Consider the following 11217-nt stretch of genomic DNA (forward strand, 5'->3'; position numbering starts at 1 on the left):
ACACAGTACTGTTTTTCTGGGTTTTGATGTGTTTTCTTCAGAAGTGAGTTCCACATTCTGTCCCAGGATCTCATTTCCAATGTTTTGCTCAGCTACAGTCATCCGCACCACCTTCTCTTTGTATTCCACCGAAAACGGTGGCGTGTGAAAATTCCAACTAGATGCCAGAGGGCCTTTATTTTTGTTGCAGTGTTCACTTAAACTTTCCTTAAAAAAATCTTGGTCTTTCCAACAGGCGAGCTCCCCCTGTGGACCCGGAAATCCTGCGAACTATGAAAACCGTCGGGTTCATCGGTTATGCAGCAAATCCTCGGACACGTCTTCGGAACCAGGCAGGAGTTTCATTTAACTCATCCTTTTATCATCCATTTAAAAGTCTATTTCATAGTTGATCTTGACATTTGAGTAATCTTTTTACTAAATGAATTTTTAATGGCAATATTTTTGTGTTATATTGGTTAACTGGAACATGGTTTGGTGGTTGCAGGTTCCCTATAAGATTAAGGATGCAGAGCTTGATTACGATAATTACAAGCAGGTCCCCGAGTCACCAATTGGGCGCGACGAGGAGCCACACCTCTGCATGGTTTTGAAGAAGTACAGAAAGGTTGTGCTTGCTGTTTCCTTTTACAAAAAAATGACTGTTTTGTCACGTCATGTTTGATTTTTTTGGGTCTGTCTAACGGGGATGTCTGTTGTTTCTTAGGTCACAATTAAATATTCCAAACTTGGACTGGAGGACTTTGATTTCAAACATTACAACAAAACCTTATTTGCTGGCCTTGAGCCTCACATTCCCAATGCATACTGTAACTGCATGATTCAGGTACAGCGATTTTCAAGCCTGATTTGATTTGAGAAGCCAGTTGATTAACCCCTTTTTTTTTGGCCTCTTTAGGTGTTATATTTTCTGGAGCCAATCCGGTGTCTAGTGCAGAATCATTTATGCCAAAAGGAGTTTTGTTTGGCCTGTGAGCTTGGCTTTCTCTTCCATATGTTAGATTTGTCTCGAGGAAACCCTTGTCAGGTAATTATTTATTTTAGTTTTGCTATAATCACCTTTAAACACTTCAGTCGCTTTGTCATGTCAGTTTTTTAATTCTTTGCTCAGGCTAGTAACTTTCTCCGAGCGTTTCGCACCATCCCTGAAGCCTCAGCTCTGGGTCTGATCCTCTCGGACTCCGATGAGCAAACGGGCAAAGCCAAACTGGGTCGCCTCATCCAGAGCTGGAATCGCTTCATACTCACCCAGCTCCACCAGGAGACGCAGGAGCAGGAGGGTCCACAGGCCTACCGGGGAGCTAGCAGCAGGTCTGAGCAGACTCCAGAAACACACCGGAGCCGTCGGCGTTCTGGGATCAAGAATAAACGCTGTATTTATTTCTGCAGCTCTTTGGGCTCCTCCGTGGAATCCGTCATTGGAAAGCTGTTCGGCTGTGAGGTGGAGAACAGCAGTTTGTGCCGCTGTGCAAAGGAAACGGTCCGCTCATCCCTCACGCTGCTCTTTACCATGCACTACCCTGAACAGAACTCTCAGGGTGAGTTCAAGGTGCTTTTTTCAAATTCATAGGTGTGAATCCTCCCATTGTTCGCCAACAGAACATGACAATTCCTCAACTTCCCTTCCCTTTGACTCTACAGAAAAAGTGATAAAGGAGCATGACTTTGCTGAAATCCTGAAGAAGAGCATCTGTCTGGAGCAGAGCACTCAGGCGTGGTGTGAGAACTGTGAGAAGTATCAGCCTACGGTGAGTGACAGCTTGTACTCACACATAGAGGGAGCTGAAACACAAGTGTAGTGTGATGACAATGAGCATGTGTCTCTCTTTAGGTGCAAACACGCAACATCAGATGTTTGCCAGACGTTCTGGTCATCAATTGTGAGGTGAACAGCGCTAAAGAAGCTGAATTTTGGAAGGTTCAGGCAGAGGTAAGGATTTTTCACTCCGTCACATAATCTTTTGTTATCTTTATTGCTGATTGGACTCATGAATAATCGAAACAATTTGAAATGTTGGTTACTTTGATAGTATGCATTCAATAAGGCCATGCAGAAAGAGGCAAAGGATACTTCAAAACTTGATGAAGCTCCTCCACCCATGCCCAGCGAGTGGTGTTTGGAGTAAGATCTCTTTTCAATTTATGTCTTTTTTTTATCAGCTTTGTAGATCAGATGTAATTGTCTGTCATTTTGGTGTAGTGGGGAGGAATTATGCAGCATGGAGGGCTTGACGATTGACACCCGGGCAGAGGATCTGCGGCATGTTTGGATCCCCCTAACGCTAAAGATGTCCATTAGCAAGAGTCAGGGTCTGGAGATCAGCAGCTGTTCTGAGGGAGACGAGGTAAGGAGAGCTTCATCCTGAGTTTGACGTCCCTTTAAAGAGCTTTTGACACTTTTTCTGTTTAGTTAAGTGCTACTGAAGAGGAGGAGGGCGCCTCTCTGTATGACCTGGTGGTCACAGTGCCTCACATTCAGGATGGACGTACAGGAGGAAACCTGGTTGCGCATATCAAAGTTGGTGAGACTTACCATCAAAGAAAAGAGGTGGGTTTTGAGTTAGAAACCAGAATCCTAAATGTTATTCTGTTCAATGATTTTGAGTTCCAGAACAATAAATGTGTTTCAGGGAGTCACACATCAGCAGTGGTACCTCTTCAACGATTTCTTAATTGAGCCCATTGACAAGGTAAATATCTGCCCTTTTTTCTAAGTTTTGTAATGCATTTGCTGAAAAAAAATGTTGTTTTTTTTTGTTTCTTTGGTGAAGACTGAAGTTGCACAGTTTGATGTGAGCTGGAAGGTCCCTGCCATCCTGTATTACGCCAAGAGGAACTATCACACCAAATACGACCTCCGCAGTGAGTTGAGGGTCTCAAATGCACTGTTTCCTTAAGTTCCTCTGCTACATTCAGGTGTTTCAGGCCTCCATGCTTTCTTTCGTTTTGTGCAGTTAAAAATCCTATAGATGCCAGCGTGCTGCTGACCGAGGCCTCTCTGGCTCGGAAGCAGAGGAAGAGTCACGCCACCTTCATCCCTCTTATGGTCAGTGAGATGCCCCAGGCGGGTGACCTGGTGGGGCTGGACGCAGAGTTTGTAACTCTTAATCAGGTCCGTCTTCTACTTTTACTCAATCTGATGTGCCTTTTACTCCGTGTCTAACAAATTAACTCGCAGCGATCTGACAGCTACAATTATCTTGCAAGAGCTGGGGCAGCTGAAAAATAAAAATTGTTTGGTTTTGTAAACTTCACTTGAGAAACAAGAAACAATAAACAAGTTTAAAAACTCAGTTAGTACTAATAATACATTTTATTTGTAATTCTCGTGTTCTCCCTACCATGACAAAGGTGGATAAAGGTGGAAAGATTTCATGTAATCCATGGACACCAGTGAAGATCACAAAACATTGAAGAAAAAAGGTTCAGAGCACTGTCTAGTGGGTCTAGATGACCCAACTCCCAATGTTAAAGTGCCTAGGATAGCACAAGGGTTACAGAAAAATAAGCTCAAATGTGCATTGCTAATTCTCTATTTATTCAAATCATTGTGAATCAAAAGCAGACAATAAATGATGTTGGAAAAAGACTGTAGCAGTGATGTAGAAACTACAACAGCAGGTTCCTGCTCTGCTCCATTCTGAAGCATCCACTTGCAGACAGATAGATTCACGTACGTCTTTGTTTTCCTCGTCTGAGCTGGAATCTGGATCAAAGCTGTACGGCTGCTGCTGACAGGTTTTGTTAGGTTGGGGTCGTGAGGGCTGTAAGCTAGCAGGAGAGCTCGTAAACAGATGGATGACGGGATGTGGAGGTCTCGCCCACAGCTCAGAGTTGAATTTCTAATGAACTGCTGCTGCTCTGCAGAAACTGTCCTTGAAAATGTCACAGGTTTTTTTTTGTTTTGGCTTAAAAAAAACATCATAATTAAAAGATCAGTAGGTATGCTTTTACCATAGGTCAAAAGATGGTCAGGGTAACAAAAAAATCACTATCTGTTATTTGCTAATTATAATACAAAAATGTAAAGAATTTTAGTGCAAAGAATAAAGTCTCCATTTTGCACCTATTAACTGTGATAGGCTGAATGAAAAAAACATTGTAATGGCAGTAAAAAGGGCAGAGAGCTGCAGAACCTGGCTCTCTTCATCCCCTTGAATGTAAATGAGTGAACAAAGCCTCTCATTGTCACATTGAATGAAGAAACTTCAGGACTAAACTGTTTTTAGAGCCAGTCAAACCTCAGTACCTGCAAACACAATACTATGTATCCTCAGTGTGATTATGGTTAAAAAGAAAAGTTAAAATATTGTTTCTAGATCAATAGAAGACAAAATTATAATACACAGTGACGTCATTGTTCACGACATTAGACCTCTTTGTATTAAATACTTGTGTTTTTTTTATTTTTATGTAAAGATGTTTTTTTGACTTCCATTTTTATCTTAGATTTTTCTTATCTCTGCTCTGCTCTCTGGTAAAACAACACATAATCTAATCTGGTCAGATGACACCGAGCCTAACCTTTAGGTGGTAAGTTTCTGAGTTGAAATGCGCTGACTGTGCGTCCGCAGGAGGAGGCAGAGCTGCGCAGCGACGGCACCAAGTCCACCATTAAACCCAGTCAGATGTCTGTGGCCAGGATCACATGTGTGAGGGGCCAGGGGGCCAACGAGGGAATTCCCTTCATTGATGACTACATTTCCACTCAAGAGCAGGTCAGATAGAGGAAAAGTATAAACGGCTTACAGGAAAGACGTCAAATTCACAAAGTATTTATTGATAATTTTACCTAATTGGTATTCAGTCCTGATATTCAGTCCACAGTTGTGTGTGTTTGTGTGTCTGTCATGTGTTTGCTTTGTTACTGTTGCCTTCGTGCTCATAGAGCAGAATAAAAATATAAACACAAACGTAGCAGGATAAACTGCAATGCAGAAAATGAGCATTCATTGGAGTAAAGCTTGGCAGATGAAGGGAGGGAGTGTTTGCCGATACATGATCCCTTGTACAGCTAACGCTGATGTTTGCTCTTCCAGGTTGTTGACTACTTAACACAGTATTCTGGCATCAAACCAGGAGACCTGGATGCTAAAATCTCCTCAAAGCATCTGACCACACTGAAGTCCACCTACCTGAAGCTGCGCTTCCTCATCGACACAGGGGTTCGCTTCGTCGGCCATGGCTTACAGAAAGACTTTCGGGTCATTAATTTATTGGTGAGTTGAACCTTATTCAGATTCTGTTCAGCTGAAGGTTCTGCAGAGGTAAAGTCATTATATGCTGTTTACCTGATGTTGGACAGGTTCCAAAAGACCAAGTTGTCGACACCGTCTACTTGTTTCATCTGCCCCGCAAGAGGATGATTTCTCTGAGATTCCTGGCTTGGTATTTTCTGGGTAAATTTCAAAGATCCTCAATCACACAGTAATGGTAGCAAGAGAATCGTTCTTTGTCTTAGTTCAGAAAATGTGTTCAACCCTGTAAAGCCCTCTACATCAGAGAGTCTTGGTTTTTAAATGATGTTTTTAAACGCTTTGATGAAACAACTTTGCAAAATCGTTTTAAATTGTATCTCATTAGCATGATCCAAACTTTCTTTAACCTTTGTGCTATCTTAGATGACCCCACCCTTACATTGACATGTTCTCACAACCATGACAAAGGTGGATAAAGGTGGAAGGATTTCATGTAATCCATGGACACCAGTGAAGATCACAAATCATTGAAGAAAAAAGTTTTAACGCACTGTCTAGTGGGTCTAGATGACCCAACTCCAAATGTTAAAGTGCCTAGGATAGCACAAGGGTTACAAACCCACTGTATAGAACCTGGTCCATGTTTTTTGACCTGTAGTTCACCACCAATCCACAAGGGGCAGTAGTGTTTCCACTTTTGCCGAAAAAACTTTCTAAATTTTATGGTGAGAACAACTCATCTATTATTATTCATTTTAAATGACTACTTGCTGTATTGACAGAATGCAAAAAATGTTGATAATTCATTTTTTATAAAACGGTTACACCACGTTAAAACGTGTGAATCAAATCTGAGTCGGTGGGTAAATAATGATTTTTTTTTCCCAGCACACTCATGTTAATATTTTTGCATCTTAAACTAACATAGTTGTGAGAAAAAACTTACCAAATCACCCACGAATAATAATATTATCTATATATCATAAAAATACAATAAAAATATCAATACAGCATGTAGTCATTTTAAGTCATTTAAAAGCCCTTCTACTGCCCCTAGCGGAATAATGGTGAACTACAGGTCAGAAAACATGGACCAGGTTCTATACAGTGGGTTTTTAAAGAAAGTTTGGATCACGCTAATGGGATGGAAGTCTCAGAAATGCCTGTGTCAAATAAAAAACAAATGGTTATATCAGGTTAAGAACGAAAAAATCAAACAGACAAACATTAAACAACAGAGGGAGTGATCAGCTCGGTCTAAAAGCTTGCCAGTCTGTTTCTGTCGTCAGTGTTGACGTCTTTTGGTAGTTCAGTTCTTTGCAGGCAGGATTTGCTGCAGAAAAGGATTGATTTATGACCTGAGCTGCATGAATGTACATGGAATCTGTCCTCCCTCAACAAATATTTAACCTCTGGTATAGCACCGATACCTCAAAAGGTGAAGCAGAGTTTGATTAAGTTTGTCAGTCTTTGAAACAGAAGTGTGAAGTGGATAAACAAAAACCTAAAGAGTTCTGTCTTTACTCACCTTTAGCATCAAACAGCAGCTAAACAGTGAATTTGATCTGCATTCAAAATAGATTCTGAAAAATTCTTTAATGGAAGGTTATTCCTTTCAGTAAACAACAATAATGAACTTTTGATAAAGCCTTTAATCTAATGTTTAAGCTTATCATTGCTTTTTCTCAAAATCAGTTATTACAGATGGTTGATTGCATTCTGGAAACAAAAACTATTTAGCATTATTTCCTTCATAGTTCTTAAATCCATCCTAGTGTTGAGGAAAAAGGGTGCAAGACAATTATCGTGGGGGGAACATTTTTCATTTAATCTACCTTTTCAGAATATCTGGCTTCCTTTTATTCCACATCAATAACAATAATATATTAAAGCAGGATCATGAAGTGAAGGATGATCTGACATTTCCTGAAGAAAAACAGTACAAAGGCAGCAATAAACCTCTTTTCTCTGAGTTTGAGGAAATATCCCGGAAGGACAGATCCAGCCACTTCAAACTGCAGGAAGTCCGAATATTCCGCATCAACATCAATAATTTGTATTTTGTAAATGTCGCTTTACCGTCAGCACAGCTCTTGATTTTAGCTGCTTTTATTTCCCTGTTCGCCAAACACTGGCACTGCGCAGGAGTTGGAACGATGCCATGGGAATTCTGAAAACGAGTCATTTCTTGTTGACTTTGGGATGTCTGCAGATCTCAACATCCAGGGAGAAACCCATGACAGCATAGAGGACGCTCGCACTGCTCTGCAGCTTTACAAGAAGTACCTGGAACTGAGCCATGGAGCCGGGAAAGATGAAATGAGAAAGGTCCTGAAGGGACTGTATGAAAAAGGCAGACAGCTTGACTGGAAAGTACCAGAATCGGACGCGGGAGACGGTCAAGGTACTACAAAGCGTGATGTGATGCATACAGGTGTTCATCTGGGCACTATGCTGTTCCCAGAGAAAAGTCACCATCCGAATAAACATGATGTCAAAAAGCCTCCCAAGATTTAGTAGCAGCTGCTTAGAAAAAAGCAGTCTGATTGCAGAAAGGACCAAACCTTTTTGATTTACAGATGAGTCTTAGGAAAGCTTCTTGGCGTGGAATTTGACACGTGAGATTGAACCTGTTCAGGTACAATAAATGAGGCTCCTCAGCTGTTTCATTTCATGTCTGACACAAGAATCATCAGCATTTAGGTTGCAGAAATGAGCTGATTACCTGCATACATATTTAATGTGATGGACTTTTTCATGTTTGTTTTCTGGGGGAGCAGCATTTGACCCGGTTTTTTAAATATTTAAGAAATGATGCTGAACAGAGGTGTTCTTCTGCCTGCAGGCGCTGCTGTGTTTCCCTCTGTGATGGGCCTGTGAGGCGGCCCGAGATCCGCCGTCACTCTGGATCCATTCCCACTCACTCCTCTTTAATTCACTCTTCTGGTTTATACTTATTTACATAATTTTCATGGATGTCTGGAATTTACAGCCTAGCCCCCCCCCCCCGACGACTCCATCACCAACAAACCAATTCTTGTCATCCACACTTCTCCTCTCTTAAAGATTTTAAGTTTAAAGATTTTGTATTTTATGGTTTTGTATTTTTTACTTGTGGGCTTTTTGATGCTTATAAATAAAGGGCAGCATGACTGTTGTAAAATGGTGTTTGATATGAGAGAAGTGAGTATGAAGTATAAAGCAGATTCATTACTGCACATGTATGAATTCATTCATTTGTCCAAATTGAACCCCTTCAGTAGTTTTAGTGGAGCTAATTTTCTACCATGTCCCACTCCAATCATCTTTTGATCTATTTTAAAAGCGTTTCCAGTGGTCTTTAAATTAGGATGATAATGTTTTTAGAAAATAATTTTAAAAAATACAGTGGCTCAGGAAAATGCAGCCTTTATGAGAGCCTGCAGAACCGTGTCCAAACATTGACTAACAGTTGTCTTCCTTGTTAACCCTTGTGCTATCTTAGATGACCCCACCCTTACATTGACGTGTTCTTCCTACCATGACAAAGGTGGATAAAGGTGGAAAGATTTCATGTAATCCATGGACACCAGTGAAGATCACAAATCATTGAAGAAAAAGGTTCAGAGCACTGTCTAGTGGGTCTAGATGACCCAACTCCCAATGTTAAAGTGCCTACGATAGCACAAGGGTTACCCATGACAGAGGTCAAAGGTTTCGGGTAGATCTTCACCAGGTTTGCACTGTAGCTGCTATTCTGGTTCGTTCTAGGTTGCAGATCTTCTCAAGAGCTGTGATGTTCTGGGAAACAGACTTTCAACTCCCTCCACGGATGAAGACGGGAAAAAGTCACACCTTGCATCCTCCCATTTTTATGTTTTTAGTTACTGTTTATAAGGTAGATGTAAAAAAAAAGTATTAGCTGGTTATCTGCCTTGTACTTCCTGTGCTTGAGGATAAAGGGACCAAATCCCACCAACCATGGCTCCATTGCACTGCTGCCTCTTCATTTTAGAGTCCATGTAAAGATTATTCATTTGCTTCTAAGTGCATTGCTGAACTGCTGACATCAGGCCCAGCGCCTGATGTCAGGTGACCAGCTTCTCCTGGAGGTCCAGGAGCTGGTTCCTTATATTAGTGAACATTAATTTAAGATCAAAGCACTTTGGAAAAAAAATCAGGAAAAACTGAAATCATTTCTAAATTTAAATAGAACAAAACTGATAGCAGTTTTCTGCTCAGCTTAATTAATGTCAATAAGCTGAAGGTACAGTATTTCATCCATCCATCCATCCATCCATTTTCAGTAAGAATCTTAATTGAAACCTAATTACTTATTTTAGTTACTCACTCTACTTCTTTATAAATCTAATATGCAATTCTTTACAGAATTGTAAAAAAAATTGTATGCAAAATCTCGTGATTTACAATTCTTTCCACCTGAAATATTTTAAAAGCGATACATTTATTTAACCTATTCATATTTTCTATCACAGCAATTAGTATAAATAAAAACAGGTGAAAACATAAATTTGTTTTTATTTTGCTCTTAACTTCCAAAAATATTTGTAATTTTTTTGTTAAATTGGGTACTGAATAAATATTTTAATAAATGGTACAATAAATCATTAGATTCCATAATTGTCTTTGCCATGAAAAATGTCTTAACCCTGTCACTGCCAACACAACCAGGAAACAGTTTATTGAAAAAATAGATTGTGTGTTTTACTCCCCCAAGGTAATAATAGCAGAAAAACTTTTTTCTTTTTTTTTTGTCTTGGTTGGGTAGTTTAAAGGTCAAACAGCAGGCAAAGGTAAATACATTGCAAACAGCAATCTGGATAAAAACAAGGAATAACAGTTTTAAGCTTTAAACTTTAAAGCTAATTGAAATGAAATAAATGGATGAACTTTTTGTGATTCTGTGATTCCAACATCCCCAATATCCCTTGTGCTATTCTAGGCACTTTAACATTGGGAGTTGGGTCATCTAGACCCACTAGACAGTGCTCTGAACCTTTTTTCTTCAATGATTTGTGATCTTCACTGGTGTCCATGGATTACATGAAATCTTTCCACCTCAATCCACCTTTGTCATGGTAGGGAGAACACGTCAATGTGAGGGTGGGGTCATCTAAGATAGCACAAGGGTTAAAAAGCAAAGATCTTGACGTTTTCTGCTGTGATCAATAGGAAAACTAATTCTTCTTAAGCACATTGAGGTATTTTGTCTATCAAGGTCTTCGATGGTTTTTCTACTGTGTGGCTACAGAATCATCCATCCTCTGCTCCAGCTAGTCTTTCTTGTTCCTGATGTAACTCCTTGTTGTAAGGTTTGTGCCTTAAAGTTCTGCATGTATGCAGATCAGAAATGTTGCTTTTCATGCTTGACGGTTAAAGGGGCACAAAGATGGAAAGTGGACTTGTTTTTGGACCCCAAAGGGAAGTAAAACAAACCCACAAATCCTCCACCTACAGTATGTTGTTTAACCTCTCCTATAAACTTCTTTATTCTGGCTGTGTTTTAACTTGTATTTATTTCCCTCCCTTTCTGTCTTTATTTTTATATATTTCGCTTTATTGAGACCCTCAAAAACTTCATCAATGTCAGTTAACTATTTGTAATTTAGGTTTGGGTACCAAACTCTTGCCTTCTCAAGTGTAAAGCCTCTGGGAGTAAAACCTTCACTGCCTTGTAAGATTGCATTTTTTTGGGCTGCAAAAATCATTTCGCTCAGGTTTGCTTTAGTAGGAACTGTAAATTTGGGCCTCTTGACTTTTCTGCGCTGTCAGGTTGAGAGACAAATCTAGTCTGTCATTTGTGCTCACATGTACCAGGTAAGTCCAGAATCAGGAGAGAGAGGATTTGAAAAACCCCTTCTCTGAATTGGATTTGAATGGTGCTTTTTACTGGACTTCTGTAACTGTAACTGTAACTGTAACTGTAAAAACCACAGTAGGTGTTTAAAACCACCAGGAAACCTGTAGTGGGGTAAAATACCACGTTTCAGTGGAAAGTAACTGGACTTAGAAAATGCAA

General features: G+C 40.0%; 1 protein-coding gene across 1 annotated transcript in view; it reads left to right on the forward strand.

Annotated features, from left to right (window-relative positions):
- pan2 (poly(A) specific ribonuclease subunit PAN2) overlaps positions 1–8361 on the forward strand; it is a 12734-nt gene extending 4373 nt beyond the window's left edge. Inside the window, exons 7-25 of the mRNA XM_004070974.5 lie at positions 236–332; positions 488–607; positions 707–826; positions 899–1027; positions 1112–1311; positions 1390–1538; positions 1642–1748; positions 1832–1930; positions 2031–2122; positions 2201–2345; positions 2411–2548; positions 2631–2690; positions 2772–2862; positions 2955–3112; positions 4575–4718; positions 5040–5219; positions 5306–5399; positions 7411–7602; positions 8044–8361. Coding sequence (XP_004071022.1) covers positions 236–332; positions 488–607; positions 707–826; positions 899–1027; positions 1112–1311; positions 1390–1538; positions 1642–1748; positions 1832–1930; positions 2031–2122; positions 2201–2345; positions 2411–2548; positions 2631–2690; positions 2772–2862; positions 2955–3112; positions 4575–4718; positions 5040–5219; positions 5306–5399; positions 7411–7602; positions 8044–8078 — 2350 coding nt within the window. The 3' untranslated portion in view covers positions 8079–8361. The remainder of the gene's footprint in view (positions 1–235; positions 333–487; positions 608–706; positions 827–898; positions 1028–1111; positions 1312–1389; positions 1539–1641; positions 1749–1831; positions 1931–2030; positions 2123–2200; positions 2346–2410; positions 2549–2630; positions 2691–2771; positions 2863–2954; positions 3113–4574; positions 4719–5039; positions 5220–5305; positions 5400–7410; positions 7603–8043) is intronic.
- Positions 8362–11217: the final 2856 nt, after the last annotated feature.

The sequence above is a fragment of the Oryzias latipes genome, chromosome 7 (assembly GCF_053564925.1).
Source record: "Oryzias latipes strain Hd-rR chromosome 7, Olatipes_Hd-rR_3.1".
Taxonomy (NCBI): Eukaryota; Metazoa; Chordata; class Actinopteri; order Beloniformes; family Adrianichthyidae; genus Oryzias; species Oryzias latipes.